Below are 27,223 nucleotides of genomic sequence, written 5' to 3'. Positions count from 1 at the left end.
ACCTGCTATGAGCTGGGAAGACAGAAGCTCATGCTTTTAGAAGCTTAGGCTCAAGGTTCTTTATGTTTCGTTGAGCTGCCGTTAGTAGTACTATGTAGACTGAGTAAGCCATGCTTGTTTGAAAGAACAAAAATAGGACGTGAACCAAGAGTAAAGGAATTGGCCTCTGTTACAGGTAAATTTCCATTTTATACACCATACACGTTCTTGCACATAGATTCAATTCTATTTTGAATGCACTGGGTCATGTCACTTTAACAATTAAGGAATTCTTTTACAATTAAGGAATTATCTCACACAGCTTGTAATACATAATTTGTTAGTTGGCAGGTTGGGGAAAAGTAACAATAACTGAAGGCCAAGTATGTGCCTTGTATTATGTTAGGAAAGTTTTTACAAAGTTTCATCTTACAAGTGTAAAGACTGAGCCCAGGGACACTGGCCCCCAATGTGTTTTTTTAAACTGTGAATTGAGGTAGAGGTTGCAGAGGTAGAAAGATTTTAGTTCTTAATCTGTCTTTTCAAACAATACGTTTGTTTCCCAAGTTGTGGTAAGGCTATCTCTTGGCAGAAAAGTAATTAATTTATTTAGCCTAGTCTATCTGAAATACTGTTTCAACATGTATTCAATCTGAATAAATTACTGAAGTATATGTCTTCTTTAAAACAAAAAAAAGACTAAATCCATCAGATCTAGTCTGCATTTATATACACCTCGATTTAGACGAGCCAGATTTCAAGCTCTTAGTAGCCACTTGTGGTTTGTAGCTGTGGTATTGGATGGTGAAATTCTAATGATTTGGTCGTCGTTTAGTTGCTGAGTTGTGTCTGACTCTTTGTGACCCCATGGGTTATAGCCTGTTAGGCTCCTCTGTCTGTGGAATTTCCCAGGCAAGAGTACTGGAGTGGGTTGCCATTTCCTTCTCCTTCCTTATCTTGGATGAGGGATCGAACCCATGTCTCTTGCATTGGCAGGTGGATTCTTTACCACGAAGGAAGCCCCAGTTCTAATGATTAAATAACGGCAAAGATTTTTAGAAGCAGGACTCTGTAACTGCATGTGTATGATTAATGTGTCAGTGACAAGAAAACAAAAAACCAACACATTCTTTTTTGTCTTTGGCAGAGAAGAACGAAGGGGATCTTATGACTATAGCCAAGATCGTACATATTATGAGAATGTCCGTACTCCAGGCACATATCCTGAGGATTCCAGACGGGACTATCCAGCTCGAGGGAGAGAGTTTTATTCAGAATGGGAAACTTACCAAGGAGACTACTATGAATCACGATATTATGATGATCCCCGGGAGTATAGGGATTATAGAAATGATCCTTATGAACAAGATATTCGGGAATACAGTTACAGACAAAGGGAGCGAGAAAGAGAGCGTGAAAGATTTGAGTCTGACCGGGACAGAGACCACGAGAGGAGACCAATCGAACGCAGTCAGAGTCCAGTGCACTTGCGACGCCCTCAGAGCCCTGGAACATCTCCCTCACAGTCCGAGAGACTGCCGAGTGATTCCGAGAGGAGGGTTTACAGCCGCTCCTCAGACCGGAGTGGAAGCTGCAGCTCACTTTCCCCTCCAAGATATGATAAACTTGACAAACCTCGTTTGGAACGCTATGCAAAAAATGAGAAGACAGATAAAGAGCGAACTTTCGACCCTGAGAGAGTGGAAAGAGAGAGACGTTTAATAAGGAAGGAAAAGGTGGAGAAGGACAAAACTGACAAGCAGAAACGAAAAGGAAAAGTTCATTCCCCAAGTTCTCAGTCTTCGGAAACAGACCAAGAAAATGAGAGAGAACAAAGCCCCGAAAAGTTGAGGAGTTCTAATAAACTGAGCAGAGAGAAGGCTGACAAAGAAGGATTAGCCAAAAACCGCTTGGAACTCATGCCTTGTGTGGTTTTGACTCGAGTGAAAGAAAAAGAGGGGAAGGTTATTGACCACGCCCCTTTGGAAAAGCTGAAATCCAAGCTTGATAATGACGCTGTCAAGTCTTCTGCCTTAGATCAGAAACTTCAGACCTCTCAGACAGAGCCTGCAAAATCTGAATTGTCTAAACTGGAATCTGTTAGGATGAAAGTGCCAAAGGAAAGGGGGCTTTCAAGCCACATAGAAGTGGTAGATAAGGAAGGCCGGCCTAAACCCAGGAAGCACTTAAAACCAGAGCAGAGTGCTGACGGGGTGAGTGCTGGGGATCTGGAGAAGCTGGAGGCGAGGAAAAGGCGTTTTGCAGATGCCAATTTGAAAGTAGAAAGGCAGAAATCAGACCTCAAGAAAAGCAGTCCAGAGATGGAAGATGCTCGGGTGCTTTTAAAGAAACAGCCTGACATGTCCTCTAGAGATGTCATTCTGCTGAGGGAAGGAGAGTCTGAAAAAAAGCCTATGAGGAAAGAAATTCTTAAAAGAGAATCTAAAAAACTTAAACTAGACAGACTTAATGCTGTTCCCAGCCCCAAAGACTGTCAGGAGCTTACCAGTATTTCTGTTGGGACTGGCTCAAGGCCCAACTCAGATCTGCAAGCAAGGCTGAGAGAACCAGTAGGTGAATCTGTGGAAAATCAAGAAATCCAGTCAAAAAAACCCACTGCCTCAAAACCACAACTCAAACAGCTGGAGCTATTAGATGATCAAGGACCAGAGAGAGAAGATAATAGGAAAAACTATTGCAGTCTTCGTGATGAACCACTTGAATGTAAATCGGGCCAAGAGAAACCACATTCAGTAAATACTGAAGAAAAAATTGGCATTGATATTGATCACACGCAGAGTTACCGAAAACAAATGGAGCAGAGTCGTAGAAAACAGCAGATGGAGATGGAAATAGCCAAGTCTGAGAAGTTCGGCAGTCCTAAAAAAGATGTGGATGAATACGAAAGACGTAGTCTTGTTCACGAGGTAGGCAAACCCCCTCAGGATGTCACCGATGACTCTCCTCCCAGCAAAAAGAAAAGGATGGACCATGTTGATTTTGACATCTGCACCAAGAGAGAAAGGAACTACAGAAGTTCACGCCAGATCAGTGAAGATTCTGAAAGGACTGGTGGTTCTCCCAGTGTCCGGCTTGGTTCCTTCCACGAAGATGATGACCCTATTGGTTCTCCTAGGGTAATGTCCATAAGAGGGTCTCCTAAAGTAGATGACAAAGGTCTCCCCTATTCTCATATAACAGTCAGAGAAGAGTCCTTAAAATTTAATCCTTATGATTCAAGCAGGAGAGAACAGATGGCAGACATGGCTAAAATCAAACTGTCTGTCTTGAATCCTGAAGATGAACTAAATCGGTGGGATTCTCAAATGAAACACGATGCCAGTAGATTTGATGTGAGTTTCCCAAACAGTGTAATTAAGAGAGACAGCCTTCGAAAGAGGTCTGTCCGTGACTTGGAACCTGGCGAAGTGCCTTCTGATTCTGATGATGATGGTGAACACAAATCTCACTCACCTAGAGCCTCTGCATTATTTGAAAGTTCTCGGTTGTCTTTTTTATTGAGAGACAGAGAAGACAAACTACGTGAGAGAGATGAAAGACTCTCCAGTTCTTTAGAAAGGAACAAATTTTATTCTTTTGCATTGGATAAGACAATCACACCGGACACTAAGGCTTTGCTTGAAAGAGCCAAATCCCTTTCTTCCTCTCGAGAAGAAAATTGGTCTTTTCTTGACTGGGACTCCCGATTTGCTAATTTTCGAAACAACAAAGATAAAGAAAAGGTAGACTCTGCTCCAAGACCTATTCCATCCTGGTACATGAAAAAGAAGAAAATCCGGACTGATTCAGAGGGAAAAATGGACGATAAGAAAGATGACCATAAAGAAGAAGAACAGGAAAGGCAAGAATTATTTGCTTCTCGTTTTTTACACAGCTCTATCTTTGAACAAGATTCCAAGCGACTGCAGCATCTAGAGAGGAAAGAGGAAGAATCTGACTTCGTTTCTGGCAGGTTGTATGGGAGGCAGACCTCTGATGGGCTGAATAACACAACTGACTTGATTCAAGAGCCAGTAGTTCTTTTCCATAGCAAATTCATGGAACTCACACGAATGCAGCAGAAAGAAAAAGAAAAAGACCAGAAACCCAAAGAGGTTGAGAAACAGGAAGATACAGAGGATCATCCCAAGAGCCCAGAATCTGCTTCTGAGAATAAAGAGCCAGAACTGAAAACCCCATCTTCAGTTGGGCCTCCTAGTGTCACCGCTATAGCTCCAGAGTCAACAGCAGCATCACTGGAGAAGACAGCTGGTGAAAAGACTGGAGAGGGGCCTGTGGTGCCAGAAGAAAAGACCACTGAGCCAGCCTCTGTCCCAGAAGAAGCAAAACCCACAAGTACAGATCTGGCTCCCGTCACTGTGGAACAGCCTGAGCAAGGAGACTTGCCCCCAGGAGTGGACACCAGGAAAGATACCGCCGAGCCTCCTTCCACTGTTGAAGGAGGCTCGTCAGTCGATCAGCTGCCTTATCTGGAAGCCAAACCTCCAACTCCTGGGGCCTCATTTTCCCAAGTAGAGATCAGTATAGATCCTGAACCTAACAGCACCCAGACACTTTCAAAACCAACTCAGAAGCCTGAAGAAGCCGATGAGCCTCAAGTGGAAAAGCCAGACTTGGCCGCTAACATTGAACCTAACACAAGTCAAAAAACGGAAGACGTTCCTGAGGTTCCACCTCCGGCTACTGAAGTTGTAGAGGTTGATCCTCCAGTTGCTGCAAAAGATAAAAAGCCAAACAAAAGTAAACGTTCCAAGACCCCCATTCAGGCAGCTGCAGCAAGTGTCGTGGAAAAGCCCGTCACCAGGAAGAGTGAGAGGATAGACCGGGAAAAGCTCAAGCGGTCCAATTCTCCCCGGGGAGAGGCACAGAAGCTTTTAGAACTGAAGATGGAGGCAGAGAAGATTACAAGGACTGCTTCTAAAAACTCAGCCACAGACCCTGAACACCCCGAGCCAAGCTTGCCACTTGGCCGAACCAGGCGCCGGAATGTGAGGAGTGTTTACGCAACCATGGGTGACCATGATAGCCGCTCTCCAGTCAAGGAGCCCGTGGAGCAGCCGCGCGTGACCAGGAAGAGACTGGAGCGGGAGCTGCAGGAGGCCGCGGCGGTTCCCACGACCCCTCGGAGGGGGAGGCCTCCAAAGACTCGCCGTCGGGCCGATGAAGATGACGAGACTGAGGCCAAAGAAGTCGAGACAGTCAAACCAGCTGAGGGCTGGAGATCCCCACGATCCCAGAAAGCAGCTGCTGGTGGTCAGCAAGGGAAGAGGGGAAGAAACGAACCCAAAGTTGACCCTGAACGTCCTGAGGCGACCACTGAGGGGAGTGCCCAGGTGAATGTGAGGGAAAATAATACAAAATCCAAGGCTGATAAGGAAGCAGCAGCGAGTGAACAGGAACGTGACAAGAAAGAGAGGAGCACGGACAGAAATCCACCCGGAACCCCCCCAGTTGAAGTAGTGGAGAAAAAAGCAGCCCCTGAGAAAAACTCCAAGTCAAAGAGAGGACGATCTCGAAACTCTAGGTCGGCGGTGGACAGATCTGCAAACGTGAAAAATGCGGAAGCCACCGTGAGTCCCAGTGTGGCTGCCGGCCCTTCAGAACTGCCGGTGGAGAAGGAGGCTGGGGTCGTGGTGGTTTCCCCCGAGAAGAGCAAGAGTCCCCAGAAGGAGGGGAGTGTATCATCACAGTTGAACAGTGAGCCCACTGAACCGGACAAGGAACCAGAGAAGGAGGATGTGTCTGCCTCCAAGCAGTCCCCAGAAGCAAATCAGTTAGCCCGGCAGATGGAGCTGGAGCAGGCCGTGGAGAACATCGAGAAGCTCACGGAAACCTCCACACCTGCAGCTTTCAAGGCGGCAGCTTCTGATGCCGCAGAGGGCCTCACTACAGAGGACAGGGACAAGCCCGCACACCAAGCCAGCGAAACAGAGCTGGCCGCAGCCATCGGGTCCATCATCAATGACATTTCTGGGGAGCCAGAAAACTTCCCTGCACCGCCACCTTACCCTGCGGAATCTCAGACAGATCCGCCACCTCCTGAGGAAGGCATGGAGCCTGAGACCAATGAGGCTGTGTCTGGCATCTTGGAGACAGAGGCTGCTGCTGAATCTTCTAGGCTACCAGGCAGTGCGCCTGACCCCTCAGCAGGCCCAGCAGACAACAAGGAAGCCAGAGGAGACAGCAGGGAGACCTCCCACCCAGTGCCAGGAGCCAAGGGCTCAAAAGAAGCAGAAGTGCCTCTGGTTCGGAAAGATAAAGGGCGCCAGAAGACTACTCGATCACGCCGCAAACGGAATACAAACAGGAAAACAGGGGGCACTACAGAGACCCATGTCCCTGAACCTGAGCAGGTTCAAAGCAAGAGCCCCGCTTCAAGTGATGGGACGACGGTACAACCCCCGGAAACTCCACAGGAAGAAAAGCAGAATGACAAGCCCCAGTCCACTGCTCCTGAGTCATGTGCTTCTGACCCAAGCAAGACTCCATCCCGAGAGGATCTGCCCCAAGAAAGCAGCATGGAGGAAGAGACTCCGACCAGAGCACCTGCGCTGCCAGACCCCGCCCCTCCCTCGCAGCCTGCCCCTGTGCATGACGAGCCTCAAGCCAGATTCAAGGTGCACTCCATCATTGAAAGTGACCCAGTGACCCCGCCCAGTGACTCAAGCATGCCCACCCCCCCAATTCCCTCCGTAACGATAGCAAAGCTCCCACTCCCTGTCGCTGCTGGGGGGATCCCGCACCAGAGTCCCCCTGCGAAGGTGACAGAGTGGATCACGAGGCAGGAGGAGCCACAGGCACAGTCCACCCCGTCTCCAGCTCTTCCCCCAGACACCAAGGCCTCTGACATCGACACCAGCTCCAGTACGCTGAGGAAGATCCTTATGGACCCCAAATATGTATCTGCTACGGGTGTCACTTCCACGAGTGTCACAGCTGCCATTGCAGAGCCTGTCAGCGCTGCCCCTTGCCTGCATGAGGCACTGCCTCCTCCAGCTGAATCTAAAAAACCTATTTTAGAAGAAAAAACAGCAACTCCAGTAACTAACACCTCTGACACACAGGCCTCAGAGGTTCCAGTAGCTGCTGACAAAGAAAAGGTGACTCCAGTCATTGCTCCCAAAATTACTTCTGTCATTAGCCGGATGCCTGTCAGCATTGATTTGGAGAATTCGCAGAAGATAACTCTGGCGAAACCTGCTCCTCAGACCCTGACAGGCCTGGTGAGCGCCCTGACTGGCCTGGTGAATGTCTCCTTGGTCCCCGTGAATGCACTGGCTGGCCCTGTGAATGCCCTGAAAGGCCCTGTGAAGGGCTCAGTGGCCACGCTGAAAGGCTTGGTGAACACTCCTACTGGCCCCGTGAACGTCCTGAAGGGACCAGTCAATGTCCTGACGGGGCCCGTGAACGTTCTCACCACTCCAGTGAATGCCGCCCCCAGTGTGGTGAACGCAGCCACGGGCACAGTGAACGCCACTCCGGGCACAGTGAATGCCGCCACGGGTGCAGTGACGGTCACGGCGGGTGCGGTGACCGCTGCCTCTGGGGGTGTGACAGCCACAACAACGGGCGCCGTGACGGTGGCGGGTGCTGTGATCGCGCCATCAGCAAAGTGCAAACAGAGATCCAGCAGCAGTGACCACAACCGGTTCCACCCGGGGTCTATGTCTGTGATTGATGACCGCCCAGCAGACACAGGCTCTGGTGCTGGGCTGCGCGTGAACACTTCTGAAGGGGTTGTGCTCCTGAGCTACTCGGGGCAGAAGACTGAAGGGCCCCAGCGGATCAGCGCCAAGATCAGCCAGATCCCCCCAGCAAGCGCGATGGACATTGAATTTCAACAGTCGGTGTCCAAGCCTCAGGTCAAACCTGATTCTGTCACGCCGTCTCAGCCTCCGGCCAAAGGCCCTCAAGCTCCTTCAGGCTATGCAAACGTGGCCACCCATTCTACCCTGGTACTGACTGCACAGACGTACAACGCATCTCCTGTGATTTCATCGGTGAAGGCTGACCGTCCGTCCTTGGAGAAGCCCGAGCCCATTCACTTGTCTGTGTCCACACCCGTTACCCAGGGTGGCACAGTGAAGGTCCTCACCCAGGGCATAAACACACCTCCGGTGCTGGTTCACAACCAGCTAGTCCTCACCCCAAGCATAGTCACCACTAACAAAAAGCTTGCTGACCCTGTCACCCTCAAAATAGAGACCAAGGTCCTTCAGCCGGCGAACCTGGGCTCCACTCTTACTCCCCACCACCCTCCGGCCCTGCCCAGCAAATTGCCGGCAGAAGTGAACCACGTCACGTCGGGGCCCAGCACCCCGACAGATCGAACGGTGTCCCATCTGGCAGCCACCAAGCCAGATGCACATTCCCCTCGACCCAGTGGGCCCGCTCCAAGCCCGTTCCCACGGGCGTGCCACCCCAGCAGCACCACGTCCACCGCACTGTCCACGAACGCCACGGTCATGCTGGCAGCAGGCATTCCTGTGCCCCAGTTCATCTCCAGCATCCACCCGGAGCAGTCTGTCATTATGCCACCACACAGCATCACCCAGACTGTGTCCCTCAGTCACCTGTCTCAGGGCGAGGTGAGGATGAACACGCCCACGCTGCCTAGCATCACCTACAGCATCCGGCCCGAGACACTCCACTCTCCACGGGCCCCCCTGCAGCCGCAGCAGATAGAGGTCCGGGCCCCGCAGCGCACTGGCACCCCCCAGCCGGCCGCAGCTGGGGTGCCCGCCCTGGCCTCCCAGCACCCTCCAGAGGAGGAAGTGCACTACCACCTGCCCGTGGCTCGAGCTGCAGCCCCCGTGCAGTCGGAGGTGCTGGTCATGCAGTCTGAGTACCGGCTACACCCATACACCGTGCCCCGGGATGTGAGGATCATGGTGCATCCTCACGTGACTGCCGTCAGTGAGCAGCCCCGGGCAGCAGACGGGGTCGGGAAGGTGCCGCCAGCCAGCAAGGCCCCTCAGCAGCCAGGGAAAGAAGCTGCTAAGACGGCAGATGCCAAAGCTGCCCCTGCCCCTGCCTCTCACGGGGAGGCCCGCATCCTCACAGTCACCCCTAGCAACCAGCTCCAGGGGCTGCCTCTGACCCCACCAGTGGTGGTGACCCATGGGGTGCAGATCGTGCACTCGAGCGGGGAGCTCTTCCAGGAGTACCGGTATGGAGACGTCCGCACCTACCACGGCCCGGCCCAGCTCACACACACGCAGTTCCCTGCCGCGGCCTCCATCGGTCTGCCTTCCCGGACCAAGGTTTCCGCTCAGGTGAGCACGCCCAGTCTGTCTTCTGGTCCCGAGAGTTGGTGGAGGGTGGCAGGTACCAGTGAGGTCCCTGAAATATGTTGTCCTTTTTCTGGATTTCAAGAGGAGCTTCCTCAACTGCAGAATGAAGGGATCAGATTACAGCAGAGCCTGGGGGACATGAGGGAACTCACAGTGGGAGCGGGTGGTGAGGCGGCTGTGACCCGAGGGGGTGACAAGGTAGGGAACAGGTGACCTCTTACCAGAACCCTCAATCCTGAATACCTGAGAGCGGGGCCATCTGGTTAAAGCTTTTTCCAGGGGCCTGGCTGCCAGGAGCTGCCCTGCAGGTGACCTATCCAGGAGCTTTTGGCTGCTTGGTTGGGGGCAAGATGCTCTTTGTGAGAAACAGACCGACTCTTCCTTTTTCTTCCCACCCAACTCCAGGGCCCCCCTGAAGGCGAGCCCTTACAGCCTGCTCAGCCTGCACAGCCCCTCCAGCCTGTGCAATCCGCACAGCCGGCCCAGCCTGCCCAGCCCTCCCAGCTCAGCCAGCCTCCAAGCAGCAAGATGCCTCCAGTGTCCCAGGAAGCCAAGGGCACCCAGACAGGAGTCGAGCAGCCGCGCCTCCCTAACGTCTCTGCCAACAGGCCGGCTGAGCCTCACACCCAGGTCCAGAGGGCGCAGGCAGAGACGAGCCAGACCTCCTATCCCTCCCCTGTGTGTGTCTCCTTGAAGCCTGACCTCCCGACTCCTCTTCCTGCTCAGGCTGCCCCAAAGCAGCCGCTGTTTGTCCCCACCTCCTCAGGCCCCAGCACCCCTCCGGGACTGGCTCTGCCCCATACTGAAGCCCCACCCACCCCCAAACAAGATTCCTCTCCACACTTGACTTCCCAGAGGCCTGTGGATATGGTGCAGCTTCTGAAGGTAAGCCTGGACAGGGCCTCCCCTACCACCCTCCAAGCTTTACTTTGTGTTCACTGTCCTGTGATCCCCACTTAGATCAGCACCTTCTCCTCAGGGCCGTGACCAGCATGGCCTCATTCTCCAGCCATGAGCTCACTGTTCTTTGTTTCCCTGCGAACAGAAGTACCCCATTGTGTGGCAGGGCCTCCTGGCCCTCAAGAACGACACGGCTGCTGTGCAGCTCCACTTCGTCTCTGGCAACAACGTCCTGGCCCATCGGTCCCTGCCCCTCTCTGAAGGAGGACCCCCCCTGCGGATTGCCCAGCGGATGCGGCTGGAGGCCTCACAGCTGGAAGGGGTTGCCCGAAGGATGACGGTAAGGCTCAGGGCCAGGTGAGCCACTGTTCGCCAAGAAGGGAGGCCATGGGTGGCCCCCACTGTCTCCCTGGCTTGTTTTGGAATGCAGTAATGGGATTCTTGGAGTGGATGATGAAGGGTGTGTTCTGTCTCCACTAGGGGTGTAAAGTTCTCTAGACCCAGAGATGAGGCTCTTTTTATTCAACAAGTATATGGATGGACCTCAAGGTCATCTCAGTAGTAGGGTTTTTTGTGGATTTAGAAGCCAAATCCCCTGGGTTGGAGAGTCGTCTTTTTGGTCTCTGACCTTCTTTTGTGAGATGGCCTCTGATCACTGACAGCTCCCTCTCCCCCAGGTGGAGACAGATTACTGTCTGCTGCTGGCTCTGCCCTGTGGCCGCGACCAAGAGGACGTCGTGAGCCAAACAGAGTCGCTCAAGGCTGCCTTCATCACATATCTGCAGGCCAAGCAGGCGGCAGGGATCATCAATGTTCCCAACCCCGGCTCCAATCAGGTCAGCCCAGCATCCTGCCTTGGCAGAGCACGCCTGTGGGGGTGGGGGTTGTGGGTAGTGTTGGTTGGGCAGTTTAACCAACCTGCCAGTGCCAGCTAGAGGAGTCCAGGACAGTTTGCAGAGGAGCTGGACAAAGGGGCCTTCTGGATGGAGGAGGCCAGCTGGGGATGGGCATGTATGGGGAGGACTGCCGTTTGCCCATCTGGGAGACAGTGGGCAGCTGAGACAGCAGGTTTTTCTTGAGCTTAATGATTGAAAAGAGGGTCCCAGGGAGGCAGTCAGTTTGTTTGTTTTCTGATACCTGGTGTTCTTCTGAAAGCCTCAAGAGACCTTAGCTGGTTGGGAACTTGACTCAGCCTGGCTCTGTGTGTTGGGCCTTCAGGGCCCCCCAGTTGGGAGTTTGAGGGAGGAGAGGTAGTGGGTGGGTGATGTGAAGCTGGGGGTCCCAGTTCTCTCTCTCGTCCCCACTCCAGCCTGCCTACGTACTGCAGATCTTCCCGCCCTGCGAGTTCTCTGAGAGTCACCTGTCCCGGCTGGCCCCTGACCTCCTGGCCAGCATCTCCAGCATCTCGCCCCACCTCATGATCGTCATCGCTTCTGTGTGAGCCACTGAGTGGCCACCACTCAGTGTATCTTCCTGAGGCTCTGCAGCAAAAATCACACACAGACAACCCAGCCGAGCGGAGGAAGAAGCTGCCCAAGGGGACAGACTCCACTGCCAGACGGCCAGCCTCACCCTCCTGCCCGCCCGCCCGGCTCAGTCGGACAGATCCCTCTGGGCAGTGGTGCTGCTACTTGTATGTTTACATGACATTTAGCCCAAGGACAGACCACCAACCGATGGACTTGCAGACACCTTGAGGCTGGGTTTCTCTCTCCTCTTTTTGGAGAAAAGGAACAGGGCAGTGGGATTTTTTTGTTGTTTTTGTTTTTAAGAAACAAAACAGAACTGCCTTTGCACTAAATTAGTGACTTGGACTTTTGCACAGTGAAGACAGGCTGTGACACTCTGGATGTCTTGGTGTACGTGAACACACATCACAGACTCACACAGGACTTCAAACATCTGCTGAAACCTTGGGGTCAAGGAACATTTCATTGAGTTGTTTGGTCCCCATTCCTCCCTTCCCCTTGCTCATTTGGATGTCACCTCTCTTAATTCTGCCACCACCATCTTTGATTCACCCAGGATGTACAGTTTACAATCAAAAAGAGCAAATGGAAGGATTTTCTCTCCTAGTGGAATATGCAGAACTTGGGATGTGTGTATATATAAATATATAATATATATAAATATATATAATACTGACTTAAAAATCAAATTCCCTGACATACATTTTTTTTAATCTGTGCCAAAAATGTGTTTTCAGAGAAAATCTTATTTTCATACTCAGACTTTGTATTGTCACTCATTTGTATAAGTGCGCTTCGTTATAGCACGGGCCCTGCCCCCACAATTTGGAAGTGTCACACACACAAAAAGACTGGCTTCCCTTTTTCCTGTGACCTTGACCTCTCCCTCAACTTCCTAACACTTATTAATTTATGAAACTGTTTTTCTCAGCGCAGTTTTGTTTTGTGTGTCCATTGGATTACAAACTTTATTAAAAAATACAAAACATGTCAAGTGTGGATGTGACTTTCACTTGGATGGGAGGACCAGGGGTCCTTGGCCTCTAGGAACAGTAAGTCCTCACCCCATGTTTGCTTTTAATCCCCTAAGTCTGTATACAGAACCCATCTCCTTTCTGCCACTAATCCTCCCCAAGCATAATTTTATCTTGTACAAAAAAATTTTCATCACAGACTACAACTTGAACCACCTTTTCACTGCTGTGGTGGTAACGTGACACTTCAAGGTCCCAACTGGTTTCTGGGTAATGTTAAAGGCACTTCAAATTAGATAAAGAATAGAGCCGCTGCCCAGTCAAACTCAGAAACATATTAAGCTTTGGGGTCTCATCCCTTCCTCCTCTGGATAAGGTGCAGGCTGGCCCTGTAGCAGCTGCCTCCGAACAGCTGGACCCACCAAAAGATGAGGAGTTGGGCAAGGAGGGACGGAACACAGACTGGTCTCACTTGCAGTATCCCTGGACTCCAGTGCTGGATGGGGCCATCTCTGAGAGGAATTACAGCTGTTGGGGACGAGCCATATGGAAAGGCAGCAGAGACAGCGTCTCCGGAGCCCCTGCTTCTCCACCCCTGCTGCTGTACCGCCCACCTCCCCACCAGAGCTCCTGGCCGCTCACTCCTGTCCCTCCAGCCCCTCACCTTAGAGATTCCACTGATACAGGGCAAGTAAATGTTCCCAGAGGATGACGCTGGCCTGGCCTTGATCTTGCAGCCAGAGTTACCATGAAGCAAGTGTGGTGCTCTCTGGCTTCCTTAAGCCCAACAGAACCAGGCCTGTGGCCTGCTTGGTCTGGTGCTCTGCCTACCTTGCTGCTCTGGCTGAATGAGCCCTCAAACTGGGCCCTGCAGAGGTGCTCTGGATCCTGGTAAGCAGTGTGGCCAAGCCCTTTGGGCCCAGCTCCCAACACCTGAGCAGAGGGGAGCAGGGTCACAGCTGTGTTCACGGCAGAGAGGGAAGGTCCAATCCTCAGGTTAAGCAAGTGAGCAGCCTCCAAAGAGGAGATCAGATGAGGGAATGGGGCTCATGGAGCCACAGTTTCTCTGGTGTGCTGCCCACATCCCAACTCAGGCGAAGGGGTCAGCCTCCTTCTAGACAGGTCTTGGGGCTCCCTGCAAAGGGACAGCCTGGCCTTCCCAAGAAGCAGCCTCCGCTGGCTGGTGGCTGAGTGGAGCAGCCCTTCTGTGGTATCAGCTAGAGCTGCCAGCTCCCCACCCCACCCCCACAGGGAGCTACAGGCAGCATTAGAAAATAATCAAATTTATTCTCTCTAGGGAATGGGGTCACCCTTCTCAGTTCTAGGGTGCCATCCATCCTTAAATAGGAGGAGGGGTGCCTGCTCACTCAGCAGACGGTGGACATTCAGGGGCTGTGGGGGGTGTCTCTGCCAGGGCAGGCTGCCCATCGGCCCCGTCCCGAGGACGGAAAACCAGCTCCCCGGCCTGCAGCACCTGCCCGGCCGGCCACGTGCTGCCCGGCCCATACTGCTGGTAGAAGTCCGCATCTGTCTGGAACATGACCAGTGCCTGGGCCGTGTGGATCCGCACGTGCTGGGCCAGGCTGTTGGCGTCCAGAAACTTATCCCCGCAGGAATCACAGGCATAGAGGATGTGGGTGTTGGGATCTGTGGAAGGTAGGGGTGCGGTCACAACAGGAAGGGCCCTCGGGCCCACCACCTTCCCTGAAGGCAGCTCCGCTCCCCTCTCACCTTCTTCCTGCACTTGCTTCACAGCTTTGCTGATCTCAGCTTTAAGGACTTCAGTCTCATCGGCAGTCACTGCGGCCCCTACTGGCACCACTGTGGGCGGAATCAGCAAGGCCTGAGACCAGTCACCTGCTCCTCTGCAGATGCCCCAGAGGCAGCTCTGCTGTGACCACCCCCTACTGCCCTGGGAGCTGAGTGATGTCCACACCTGTGAGCTGTGTGACAGCCGTTGCTGCCAGTGCCTCGGTGGCCAGCGTGACCATGTCATCGACAGTGACCACACTGACCTCACCACCCTCCTCTGGCTCCAGGATTTTGATGCCGGCCTTGCCCTGGTGCACAGTCTTCACATGGGAGCGAAGGTTGTCCACCCGGTTGAAACCGCGACCACACTTGTCACACAGGTAGGGCTTCTCTCCTGGGGGGGGAGGCAAGGTTCTCTCCTGCCATTGGGGGGAGGGTGCAGGGGGGGAGGACCTCAGTGGCCTCCAGCTTCCCCTGCAGCCCTGTCTTTGCATCAGGAAATGCTCTGGGGTGGCTACTTGAGGCACAGATGGCCCTTCTAGAAGGTCTGAGAAAGTGGGGCCCTCCTGGGAGTTAAACTGCTTTGGAGGCAGCCTGCAGCAAGTGTCAGCTCCCAAGGCTGGGGTCCAGGGCGTCTCCCACCCCTTCCCCACCCACCACCTGGCCTGGGGTCAGGGCCTGGGATAAAGGTGGGCACACACTCACCAGTGTGGATAATGATGTGCTTAGACAGGTCCCCCACATTCACGAAGGCCTTGCTGCACACGCTACACTTGTGGGGGCGGATATTATCATGGTGGCGGATATGATTGGCCAACTGGCTGGACTGGACGAATCTGCAAGGCCAGAGGGAAGGGCTTTTGCACTGAACCGCCCAGGGTAAGGCGGGGCGGAGATGGAAGAGGACTTAGAGACCTGCTCTGGACAGCCGTGTGACCGGCTCCTGAGCGGACTGGACAGAGCAGGCTTGTGCTCTGTCTGACCCTCTCTGCCCACCCAGTGCTGGGACGCCACCGGGCCTGGATTGGGGGCGGGGTGGGGTGGGGTGGGGAGGGGGTAAGGGCAGCACCTCTTGCCGCAGCGCTCACAGACGTAGGGCTTCTCCCCGGTGTGCTGGCGCACATGGGCAATTAAAGAGCTGGCCTGGGTGAAGGCTTTGCCGCACATCACGCACTGGCATGGCTTCTCACCTGGGGACGCAGGCAGGAGCCAGGACAAGATGTCAGCACCTCCCTTCCTTCCATGTCCCCGCGTCGCCCCCGCGAGGCTCACCCACCCACCCGTGTGAATGCGAACGTGCCGCTGCAGGGCGCCGGGGTCAGCGAACTGCCGCTGGCAGTGGACGCACACGTAGGGTTTCTCCCCGCTGTGGATCCGCAGGTGCCGCTTCAGGTTCCCTGTGGCGAGACCAACGGAAGGCTTGGCAGAGGGTGGGGGTGGGGGGCATGGAGGCGCTGTGGGGTGGGGGGCGGGGGCCAGCCAGGCCCTACCTGAGGTGGTGAACTGCTTTCCACACTCCCGGCACTTGAGGGGCCCGTCGGCGATGTGGATCTTCAGGTGGGCCTTCAGATTCCCCACCTGTACCCAGACAGGGGGTCAGAAGGCCAGCTCCCCCCCACCCCCAAAACTCTGGTCTTGGCCCTCCCTGGGGGCCCCGCGGGGGTTCCACCCTTCCTCCGGTCCCGTGGAGAAGGCAAACGCCCTCCGGATCTGCCCTCCCAGTTTCTTCCCCAGCCTCCCCTGCGCCGCACCCCGCGCCCACAACCTGGTTGAACTTCTTGTCGCAGTGCGGGCACTTGTGCTCCTTGTCTGTGTCGTGCGTCTCCAGGTGGCGCATCTTCGACGTGGGGTCAGAGAAGGAGCGGCCGCAGTAGTCGCACTGGTAGGGCTTCTCGCCGCTGTGCACCAGCTGGTGCCGCTTGAGGTTGCCCGACGTGGTGAAGAGCTTGCCACAGTCCTCGCAGCGGTAGCGCGCCTCGCCCGAGTGCCGCTTCTTGTGCAGGTTCAGCAGGCTGATGAGCCGGTAGCTCTTGCCACACTCCTCACAGCCGTAGGGCTTCAGCGGGCTGGCGGTAGAGTGCGGAGAAGAAGGGTCGCGGAGGGGCTCTCGGCGGGGATCCAGGGTGGGTCAGGCGGAGGAAGGGGGTGGCCCCGGGGCCTACCTGTGCGTCTTCTCGTGGGCCTTGCAGGCGGCCGGGTCGGAGAAGGCCTTGCTGCACTCCCGGCACGAGAACGGCTTCTCACCGGTGTGGATGCGGATGTGCCGCTTGAAGTTCCCGGTGTGCGTGAACTCCTTCCCACAGTCCTGCGGATGCAGGGGGCGGGGTCAGGGGCGGAGCCGGGCGGGGCCCGGGGCCGGGCCGCCACCGCCCACGGCGCACCTCGCACTTGTGGATGACCGAGCCATAGGCCTTGGACTCCGTGCGGTCGCCGTAGGTGCCTGAGCGCAGGCCTCGGGCCTCAGCGCCGAGCTCCTGGCCCGAGTCCGTGCTGGCTGACTCCTCACTCTCCTCCGGGGCCTCGCCCTTCTCCAGTGGCGGCCCCTCTTCCTTGACCACCGCCGGCGCGGCGCCCTCCTCCTCCTCTCGCTCTTCTCCCTTCCTGGCCGGCTCCACCTCCATTTCTGCCAGGAGAAGGGCAGGCACTGAGGCATCTTGGGAGTTGGGCGGTGGGGGGTGGGTGTCAAGTGAGGCTGGGGGCGGGCTCATCTCTGCGTGGGCGCCTCGCAAGTGCCTGGCAGGGTCTGGAAGCCGCAGGGTGGCTGGAGGAAGCCTAGGGAGACTGATGACCCGGACAGTGCTACCAGAAGGTTACAGATGGGCCTCGGTCCCCAAGGTCCACCAGGTCCCCAAGCTGGCGCCCCAGGTGGGAAGGATGCTGTCAGCCAACAAGCACTGGGGGCAGGGGTGGGTGCCAGGGGCAGCAAAGCTCCCCCATGGTGCTCAGCTCTGGAAGAAACAGGCGGGCCAGTACTGACAGCCATACTTCTGTGCTAAAAGGAAGCAAGGCCAGGATATAGGATATACAACCAAGAAACTGACATCAAAGTTCAGGAATGAGAAAAGATGATGTTGGCCCAAAAGCTGATGTGAAAGAGTGACTCAGTGAGATCAACTGTCACAGGAAGAGTGGGGGACGCTGACCTAAGTGAGGGCCGGCCTAGCCAGTGGAAGGTACCTTGCTCTGAGCTCTCTGACAAGGCAGCCTCGGCCTCAGCAGCAGCCATGCCACTCGTGGGGTCCGGCTTGAGCTCCACAGGCTCCCGGGGAGCATCTGCCTTCTCCGTCTGCTCTGCACCTGCGGTGGGGGTGGGGGCATCCAGGGCTGGATTGGGGCCCTCTGTCCAGGGGCTGGATGGGTCTCCTGGACTAGGCCTCTGGAAGTGGCTGTGGCCGGAGGGTTGGGGGGGGACCGGCACATCTCAGCTCAGGTCATTTGAGTGTCTGCTCTGGCTTTAACAGATGCCCCAGAAAAACCAACAGTTTGTTCTGGGGAGCCTGAGCTCAAGGGATGCAGCTACCTGTGTCCCCTCACCAAGAGCCTCCCGAGGAAGCCACTTGTGGTGCTGGAGCCCACAGGCAGGCGACAGCCAGTCAGCTGGATCCTCAGCATGGCAACTCACCGCTGCCCGTGCTCTCGGCCTGGCCACCTCGCTCCTCCTTGGGCTCCCGACTTGGGCCCGCGGGCGGACTGCTCCTGGCCGGGTCCAGCTCGCTCAGCGCAGTGGCAGCAGCCTTCTCCTCTTTGGCTCTCTTGTCACCCACTGGAGATGGAAGAGGACAGACCTGCCATTTCCCATCAAGTGCCCACCACTGGGAGGGGTGAAGTGGCCCAGAACTCGCTAGCTCTTCCAGACCCTCCCTTGGGATATACCTAAGTAGTGGTTTGTCGGTTGGCTCACTCAACAAACTCTTCACAGGTACCAACACCATGCCAAGACTGCCAGCTAGGCCTGGGATGTAACAGCCGTGGGACTGGCAGACTGGTCAGGGAGACAGACCTCACACATGAAATGGTGCTAGAGACTGCTGCTTACATGCAGAGGAGTGTGCTTTTCTCAAAGTGTGTCAGGAGGACTCTGGCCCACACGGGGCCTTGGGGGCTTTCCTGAGGAGCTAGAAGACCAGGAGGAGGTGGGGGGAGAGGAGGCCTGCTGGAGGAGTGGATTCTGGTATAAAGGCCCTGAGCCAGGCGTGGCTGCCCAGTGCCAGGAAGGGAGGGCAGAAGGGCCCCTCTGAGAGGCATTCTCAGACTTCGGGGCAGCTCCTCCCCACGAGCTCCCTACAACGCAGGCGAGGCCATATGACGCTGACCCAGAGGCAGGGGCAGAGCTCTCTTCAAGAGCCACCTGCTCAGGAACAGCCTGCCAAGAAGCTTACCTTCCGCGGCTGAGGCCTCCACATTCTCCCCAGGGCTGGCAGCCGGCTCAGCCAGTGACTTGAGGGCATGACAGGCCGTGATGATGTCCTGCATCTGCAGGAAGCTGGCCACGGCCAGCACATCGTCCACGTTCTCAGAGCTCAGGCTCAGCTTGGCTGTGTACATAAACTCTAGCACCTGCCCCAGGCCTGCCAAGGACATAGACATTCGTCATGGTTACCATCTCAAGACCTGGCACCAGCACCCTGTCCAGTCGCTCCACTCCATGGCAGGATCAAGGGATTCGTAAAAAGCAGAGTGGCAGTAGCAGGCCACTTCCCCCATCTCCTGTGCCAGTGGAGAGGCAGGCTCCAAAAAGAAGCACACCCACAGAGGGCAGAGGGTATGAATGGCCACTCTGAGCACCCTCCACCCAGCCACTGCGCTTTATCACCACTGGCCTTCATCAGGGCTCTGCCACCAACCCTCTATCTGACGTCCAGGCCAGTCACCTGACCTCTCTGGGCCTCAGTTTCCACATCTGTAAAATGGGGAAACACCACCTTGGCCAAACTTCTGGCAGCATGGCATGTCATTCTGGGTTAAGAACCTGAACCTAAGACCAGTTAGCTCCTTCTTCAATCCCAAGACCTTCCTGACACTCCTCCTCCAGAACCCAAACCTTGCCACTGCCATCAAGGCACTGGGATAGTGGGTCAAAGATTGACTCAGCAATGGAAAGGGACCAGGGGCTCACAGCCTTCCTGCTCTCTGCCCCTTCTGATGAGCCTGTCCTGTGTTCACTCATCCTAAAGCTTATCATGAGGTCTTCCTGCCACTCTCCCCTTACCACCCCGCTCCCAGTCAAAAGAGGCCCCTCAATCATGGTAAGAACTTGGTACTCAAGCACTTATGGCCAAGTCCTGTGTGGGAAGTCTGGCACCCACCCTCCATCCCCCACAGCTGGAAGGTGCTGCTCAAGGAGGGCCGTGTGTGGCACGGGGCCCACCACAAACTCGGCCCTGGACCCAGCAGGGTACCTGCCGCGTTACTGATGTCCAGGTGCACCACATCCTTCTGGTCCACGAAGAGCATCTTGAAGTATTCACTGCAGGCTGCCAGCACTGCTTTATGAGCCTTAAAGTCAACGCCGTCCACCACAAAAGTGCAGTCGCACAAAAGTCCCAGTTGTCGCTGCTGGTTCAGCTGCTCCAAGACGTGCTGGCTGTGCTGGGGAAAATCCATGGCTGGGGAAAGCCACAGGCCTCTGCATTACCACAAGGAAGGATGCCAACCGGCCCCACCAGTGATCCCGACACCCTCGGACAAGAAGCAGGGGGACAGGGAGGATGGAACCAAGTCCACAAAGGCCACGTGCCTCTGCAGGCCCAGACCAACCAGGGGCTGGCTTCTAGACCCTTAGAATGACTGGCCAGGAAAGGTGCAAAACCCAAAAAGCATGAAGAGGCCACCACGAAACAGTCACCTTCATGTCTCAGCAGGTAAATGATATTAAAAAGTAAAAAACCAAGTAAACAGAAAACACTGATTACTGTCAGTACTTTTTAAAAAACGGTTGCTTAACATTTTTTTACCAACAGAATGCATGACAGAATCTTAGAATAAACAACAGATCTTTCAACTGGATGTACTGGGCTCCATGAAAACCTTTGTTTTATTTTCACTTTACTCCGTGTGCCGTGCACACGGGAAACATGCCCTTGGGAAGGCAGATGTTCCAGCGGCCAGCATTTCAGCACCGGCCCCTCTCCTGCAGCACCCACAGGGCTCTGTGCAAGTCCCCTTGTCCACGGCAAACCTGGCCTTTGGGGGTGAGGAGTTGTGATTCCTGCTCTTCTCCACTTCATGGGCTCAGTGAATTACATAAAGTTGGTGAGTTCTCCACCTCTGGAAACCTCTCTAGGTTGTCCCTCGAGAAAGAATAAACTCTGATCCTAGCCCAAGAGCTGCTGGCCTGGCTGAAGTTTCTCTGTCAAAGGCCTTGCTTAGTTACTCCCTGGAAATTCACAACTATCTCAAGTAAAAATGCTCACAAAAACTGCATGGCCTGGGACCAAATCACCCTGAACTGCACAAGCCATGACTGAATAAGAATCTAAAATGGCTCTCCCCTCCCCTCAATATCACACCTGGGTCCTTCTCAAGATCGGTATTTTCTAAGGAAAAGAAGCAGGCAGGCTCTCCTTTTAAGAAAGAATCAATTTCCAAGTAAATGTCCACGCCCACTCCCGTGACCACATCACACAGACCCAACAAGGCTGGGCTGTCACACCCTGGCCCGGCATCTGATTAAGAGGCAGTAGTTTCTCTTCCAGCTCTTCTGGAACCTCTGCTCTGAGACCTGGGTCTGCTCAGAGCTGCCCTAGGTGGTTCCTGGGCAGGCGAGGGTGACCCTGGGGTAGGGCGGTGGGGTGAGGGGGTGGCTCTCAGCCTCTAGGTTTCAGCAACCACAATCTGGCTCCGGTTTTCCCCCCATTACATCAGCCTCTCGGGGCTGAGTCACCATGCTGCAGCTCTGCAGCCACAGTGACCATGTATGGCTGGCTGGCTGTGATGAGACATGATGAAAGCCACGCCCCCTCGCATGTGGCTCAGCCGGCACAGATCCATCAGCTTTGAAGGATGCACAGCCCACCCACTCCACAGTGTCTGGAAACTTATCAAAAGTGGAGGGGTGTATTTGCTGAACTGGGACAAGTCACCAGGTAGGTGGGCAGGGCTCCATCAAGTAAGGGGGGCCAGAAAGTGAAAACAGGCCGCGTGGCACAGGGTGCCAGCCCTGAGTCATAAGTTTAGAATTGCTGCTGCCGGAGACTTGAAAATCCCCCTTCCCTTCCCCTAGCATCCCCAGGACTGTCCTTTGGCCCCAGCTTCCCAGCCAGAGGGACAGCTTCCTGGACCACTGAGATTAGAAATGGCTGTGACCCGAGGTTCTTATGTACAAGCAGGGAAGAGCTGGAAGCCAGCTCTGGAGCCGAGGTCAGACTCGAGGTGGCTGAACAATTTGCTGGGCAACAAACCAGCCGGCAGACCACGGCCCCAGGAGCAAAAGCTGCTACTGCCCGGGCTACCCCATAAAGGCCTTCAATCCCTGGGAAAAGTTCCTATTCATTCCCATTAGTGACCTACAGGGATACAAGGGAGAAGTTTGGCTGCTCTGTTCCTGAGCAGGTCAAAGCTAAAACAGAGAAGTTTGGAGACATGGAAAAGAACCAGTGTCCAGCCTGTGGGCTAAACACACAGGCCGGGCACTTAGGCCAGGGACCTGAAGGGGGTACATACCAGGCAGGTGTAAATGGAACCAAAGGGGGGTGGCAAGGACAGGCCTGGGCCAAACCAACCTCTGAGCTGTCTTCTCCCTGCTGTGGAAAAAGCCACACGAGCAGACAAATGTGCGCATGTGGGCGTGGGCAGCCCCTGAGTTCCAATCACCAGCTCACCCTCTTTGTCCTCGGGAGCCTCAGGTGAGACACCTCCCAAGTGCAGAGTGAAGGACCACAGGGGCCTCCTCGATGAGTTGCAGAATCTTCCCCTCAGAACTTTCCACTCAGACCCAAACCAGTCCCTCCTGGTGGGGGGCCTGGCTCTCTCACCTTCACTAGGAGCCGGGAGGAAGCACCTGCCAGGCTCAGAAAAGGAGTGCTGGCTGAACATGAGTTCCCTGCCTCCCACCCCCACACAAGAGGCAAAGCGTTGTTCTTATCCCCCTGGGCTGGAGCCAACTGAAAGCAGAACCCTCCAGCCGGAAAGCGATCTGACTTGTTAGGAAGATAAACGTGAGAAAAGACTCCTGGCCAACAGCGTGGAGAGACCAGCTGGCTTAAAGGTCAGGTGATTATTAGCCTTCCCTGGGTCCAGGGCTACAACAAGCCCTCAGGCTGTCACACTCCCTGAGGCTTCTAGGGGAAGGGGCTCGAAGCCCAGGACTCCTGGTGGGGGATGGCGGACGGTGGGGGGGCATAGGGTCGGGGCGCTTATGTCCAGAGGCCTTGGGGGAAGGTCCCCAGGAGAGGGTGCTCGGTGACCCAGTGGCTCCAGCACCCCCACACACACAGGAGCAGCTGTGTGCCCTGAGTAATGTTTTCCACCCAAAGCTAACCACAGCTTTCCGATGAGACATGCCCGCCCAGAAGTGGGCTCCTCCCCAGATGTGGGTGTCAGAACACGGAAGCCTTCTGGAATCCCTCTGAAGCCTCCAGAGCTGTTCCAACAAGAGAAACAGTCCTAAAAGATCATCTCTTCTGTCAAATAAAGAAAAGGATGGGAGAGAAACCAGGAGAGGATAAGAGAGGAGAGAGCAGGGAAAGACAGGAGAAGCAGGGAGAGGAACTAGAAGGAAGGAAGGAAGGGAAAAGGAGAAAAAAGACCATCCCCACAGACAGACAGCAGTGCTTACACATATATGCTCACAAGCCCCATCTTGTGATTGGCCCCTGAGGGGCTTGCCAAGTGCCAAACGGTGTCACTTGTCAGCAGCACTGTGGGTTTCATAACTGCAAAGCCCTAGGGGCAGTCTTCCAGGCTCACCCACTCACCTCCTCGAGCCTGCTGCCTAAGAAAGCTCCCACAGCCCCTTTCTCCCCCAGGCAGTGCCCAGAGCCAGTGAGGGGCGTCCCCTCGGAGGGGTTGAGCTACAGCCAGGCAGCGCCCCACCTCCAGACTTAGGTGAACTGAGCGTGCAATGCTCCGACCGCCTCCTCTCTCATACTCTACAGCAGTGGGCCCCAACCGTTTTGGCACCAGGCACTGGTTTTCAAGGAGGACAATGTTTCCACAGCCGGGGCGTAGCGGGGGATGCAAGTGACTGACGCAGCTGTAAATACAGATGGAGCTTTGCTCACTACCGGTCACTCTCCTGCTGTGCAGCCCAGTTCCTAACAGGCCACAGACAGATGCTGGTCTGTGGCCCAAGGGATGGGGACCCCTGCTCTACAGTGAAAGGAACCTATCAGGATCTGAGCAAGCTTAGAAGGGACCAGAAAGAGAGCTGAGTGCATAGGGCACACAGAGAGACCTGGGGGCTCCAGGGGCAGGCAGTGTGCTGGGAGCCAGGAGTCCCGAGTCCATGTGAGCAGGGGGCACTATCTGAGGAGACTTTAAACACAAAGTAAGATCAGCAGCCATCCCACCTCTCATCACCCATGACCGGGATCAAGTGCAGCTCCTCCAGCCCACCCGTACTACGTGGTGCCCTCTGCCAAGCATCAGCACGCCTTCCTCCTCATTTCACCTCGCTTCAAGGGTGCTACACGTGGGCCTCAGTTAAAGCTGCTTCCAAGAAAGAGGAAACTCACACACAACAACAATGCAGAGCCCACCAAACCCAGAGCCCTCATATTTCTGACCAACTCCTGCCTGCAAACAGGCAGCTTCCGTGATATCGCCATCTGCCCGGTCAATGGCCCTGACTGTTGGGGCAGACCGCGTTATCAGAGCTGGGATGCTCCCCAGAGGACGCGCAGCCTGGCTGGACACGAGCCCTGGCTGGCCTCACAAGAAATTCATCTGGGAATGAAAACACGAGGGACCTGGGGAAGCCGTGCAGCGTGGTTCCAAATGGGCAACACGGACACAGGCACAGCAGGCGCAGCCTCCATAGACAGCAGCCAGCAACCCCTCCCTCCAGCCATGCCTGCACGAGACTCCAGCCAAATCTGGGCGGCCAGCAGTGACACTGCCAGTCCCAGGCCTGGCCCTTAGGAGGTCTGGAAGATTCTTCTTGCTTGCTTGGAGCCCAGTCGCCTTGCTGTACAGATGCCCAGGTGCTCCTGCTGGGGACAGAAAACACACGGAGGGGCTCTGGAGGAGACACCGTTGTGCACAATGAAGAGCTGAGAGGCCCCTGCTGACAGCACGGGGTTGCCAGTCCAGCCACTGGCTGAATGCTGGCACAGGAATGACCCCCAACACCTCGTGGAACAAAAACAACTGCCCAGTCAACCCATGAAACGAGAAGAAACAAAAAACTGCTGATGGTTCAAGCCGCTAAGCATTGAGATGGTTGGCTGACAGCAAGAGATAACTGATTCAGATGGTAAAACTGTAAAGAAAAGGGAATGATGCATGAAAAATTTCAGGGTAACAGTTCTCTCTGGATGGGAGGAGGCACAATCAGGGGTGTTCTAAGATACTGGAAGCTCTCTGTTTCTTAATCTGGATTCACCTAGATTATATAAACGTGCATTTTGTATACTTTTACAAAGGAACATTTTTCAACATTTAACGATATCTGTAATAAGAAAGTAGTGAGATACAGGTGCCACACTCAGTCCCATGCAGAGACGGGGTCGTTTCCAACTGTGCCCCCAGCCACTCTGGCCCGGGCTACCCTGAGGAGGGTAAAGGGCCTCGAAGGCTGAAAGGAGTGCAGGGGGTGCAGGGGGCCGATGGCACCAGAGAAAATACAATCCATCTCATTTGCCTTTCAGATCCAAAACGTGCAAAAAGACTGCTAAGGTGAGGAAGGTTTCTCACTGGGTCAGGAAAACCACGCTACTCAGTCCAGTGAAACCTGAATCCCAGACCACCCCCCCCACCCCCGGTATCAACAAAACAGCATCTACGGAGTGTCCTCAACACGCCAAGCAGCATGGCACCAGGTGTGGCACAGTCCAATCACCTCAAAATTAAGAGCACTGCTACCCTGGGCTCCAAGTTCCACCCTGCTACCTCCAAGGGTAAGGACCTAAGAGGCAGTTCAGCACCATGCAGGCAGCAGAACCTCTGGGGTCAAGCCAAGCAGGGCCAAATCCAGGGCCTGCCACCCACCACACCAGCAGGTGACGACCTTCTCTTGCATACTGGAACCAATGGAACTACTTCCCATGTTTGTTATAGGATCCAATTAGGAAAGGTAAGCAAAGGGCCTGCCCAGTGCCTGGCACGTGGTAAGCACTCAGCAAATGATTGCTACCAGGAAACAGATGCAGACTACGTATATTTTTAGGCCAAAGACCACATCAGATGATTTCCACATTATCTTTTCATGCTGGGCACCTCAAGTGTACTTGGTGACTTGAACCTTGTTTAGATGTTGTAATAATCTCATTACTCCGTCTAAATGTAATCCGGAAAAATCCCAGAGCCCAACTAACATTAAGAGACAAGAGGGTACTGGATAAGAACAAGTAAGAGTGATTTTCTCTGTCAGGGAAGCATTTTATATTGAACAACTATTTAGTAAACCCCAAGTGTGCTTCCAGATGACCAGCCTGCCCAAAGCTCTGAGTGGGCCCACAGAGCACCGCTCTATCTCAGAGTCGAATGGGCACCTGTTAAACATGAAATATTACCCAGGTTATCAGCACTAAACTGCAGGCAGGATTTCCAAACTGTGGCACAGAGGGAAGCCATTAAGCCAGGGAACAACTGGCCGATCACCAGAGGCCGATCTAAATGAACCACAGCCCCTGGCTCCTAGAACTTGTTGTGCCAGCTGCAGGCCTGGACACGACACAGCCATCCAGAGGCCTGGAGGGATCTGAGAGCAGTGACAAGGATCAGCATTCCTGATTTTCTAGAAATACTGGTGGCTCCTGGACACAACCTGGCATACACAAACTTGGGCCAAGGAAACGGAAGTTCACAGCAGGCCAGCCCAGCAAACGTGAAATCTCCCTGCCCAACCCCACCAACCTACCCAGTGTGACAACCCGTCCCTTTTCAGTGCAATGTGACAGAGAAGCAAATATCAACAAAACCAGCCCTATGGAACTTTTCTCCTTGCCCAGCAAATACAGCTCTTCTATTAAGCTTGTGTTTCTCAAACTATTAGAATCAATTTCCACTTTATATAAACCCACAAACCTGACTCAGCCCTTCCCCACAGCCCCCAAATGCTTCATTTTCTACTGAATAGTGGCCCCCACCCTGAAAATCACTGCTTCCTGCTATATAATGCTCCCTGCCAAGGTTTAGTACTGTTTTCTCTGCTGAATTTGTGTCATAAAAAAACACTGAAAAAAAACCCGATTTTTAATCTAAAAATAATGTCTAAATATAAAATTAAATTGTAACACTGATGTTGCTTTTCAAACTATGTAACTTCCACGACCTCTAAGATTTAACCATGCTTCTGAAGAGGGAGTGGACACCCTGCTCCCTGACCCCACCGCTCTAGGAACGTGTCTAGGCAGGAAGGGCTGGCTGACCCTGCAGAAAGCAGTCCTATATCCCAGCACCTGTGCCAGTTTAGAACCCACTGTACCAGTACATGCAGATCAAGGGCCTTGCTACCAAAAAGAGAACATCGGAACATAGGGGACATGCGTGGGGTCTTATCATTCTCTGCCCAGTACTCCCTGAGGGTGGTGGCACACGGACACAGCCTGAAATTACACCTGTGCATGTCTTCTCCTACGAAGTTTAACAAATTCACTGCTGGGCTTCCCTGGTGGCTCAGTGGTAAAGAAACCGCCTGCCAATGCAGGAGACATGTATTTGATCCCTGATCCAG

At 54.5% G+C, this 27,223-nt stretch overlaps 2 protein-coding genes across 8 annotated transcripts in view; one reads left to right on the top strand and one right to left on the bottom strand.

The window, feature by feature from the left end:
* The window catches only part of SPEN (spen family transcriptional repressor), an 87,994-nt gene extending 75,342 nt beyond the window's left edge, over positions 1-12,652 (top strand). For all 3 annotated transcript variants that reach the window (XM_018060579.1, XM_018060580.1, XM_018060581.1), the window contains 5 exons: positions 1,127-9,275; positions 9,699-10,178; positions 10,339-10,533; positions 10,871-11,029; positions 11,503-12,652. In XM_018060579.1, coding sequence (XP_017916068.1) covers positions 1,127-9,275; positions 9,699-10,178; positions 10,339-10,533; positions 10,871-11,029; positions 11,503-11,634 — 9,115 coding nt within the window. In that variant the 3' untranslated portion in view covers positions 11,635-12,652. The remainder of the gene's footprint in view (positions 1-1,126; positions 9,276-9,698; positions 10,179-10,338; positions 10,534-10,870; positions 11,030-11,502) is intronic.
* Positions 13,904-27,223, bottom strand: part of ZBTB17 (zinc finger and BTB domain containing 17) — a 28,448-nt gene continuing 15,128 nt past the window's right edge. Inside the window, exons 3-17 of one of the 5 annotated variants that reach the window (XM_018060582.1) lie at positions 22,209-24,539; positions 19,788-19,994; positions 18,768-18,956; positions 18,011-18,151; positions 17,566-17,685; positions 16,770-17,011; positions 16,551-16,693; positions 16,154-16,454; positions 15,879-15,966; positions 15,669-15,785; positions 15,458-15,578; positions 15,094-15,224; positions 14,573-14,782; positions 14,368-14,457; positions 13,904-14,283 (exon numbers count right to left, since the gene is read on the bottom strand). In XM_018060582.1, coding sequence (XP_017916071.1) covers positions 14,000-14,283; positions 14,368-14,457; positions 14,573-14,782; positions 15,094-15,224; positions 15,458-15,578; positions 15,669-15,785; positions 15,879-15,966; positions 16,154-16,454; positions 16,551-16,693; positions 16,770-17,011; positions 17,566-17,685; positions 18,011-18,151; positions 18,768-18,956; positions 19,788-19,994; positions 22,209-22,422 — 2,598 coding nt within the window. In that variant the 5' untranslated portion in view covers positions 22,423-24,539 and the 3' untranslated portion in view covers positions 13,904-13,999. Of the gene's footprint in view, positions 14,284-14,367; positions 14,458-14,572; positions 14,808-15,093; positions 15,225-15,457; positions 15,579-15,668; positions 15,786-15,878; positions 15,967-16,153; positions 16,455-16,550; positions 16,694-16,769; positions 17,012-17,565; positions 17,686-18,010; positions 18,152-18,767; positions 18,957-19,787; positions 19,995-22,050; positions 22,188-22,208; positions 24,540-27,223 lie in introns of those variants that run through there. The other 4 variants (XM_018060583.1, XM_018060584.1, XM_018060585.1 and 1 more) reach the window with 4 other exon arrangements.

The sequence above is a fragment of the Capra hircus genome, chromosome 16, assembly GCF_001704415.2.
Source record: "Capra hircus breed San Clemente chromosome 16, ASM170441v1, whole genome shotgun sequence".
Taxonomy (NCBI): domain Eukaryota; kingdom Metazoa; phylum Chordata; class Mammalia; order Artiodactyla; family Bovidae; genus Capra; species Capra hircus.
The sequence above is the reverse complement of the archived record's forward strand: the minus strand, read 5'-3'. Positions and strand labels throughout refer to the sequence as shown.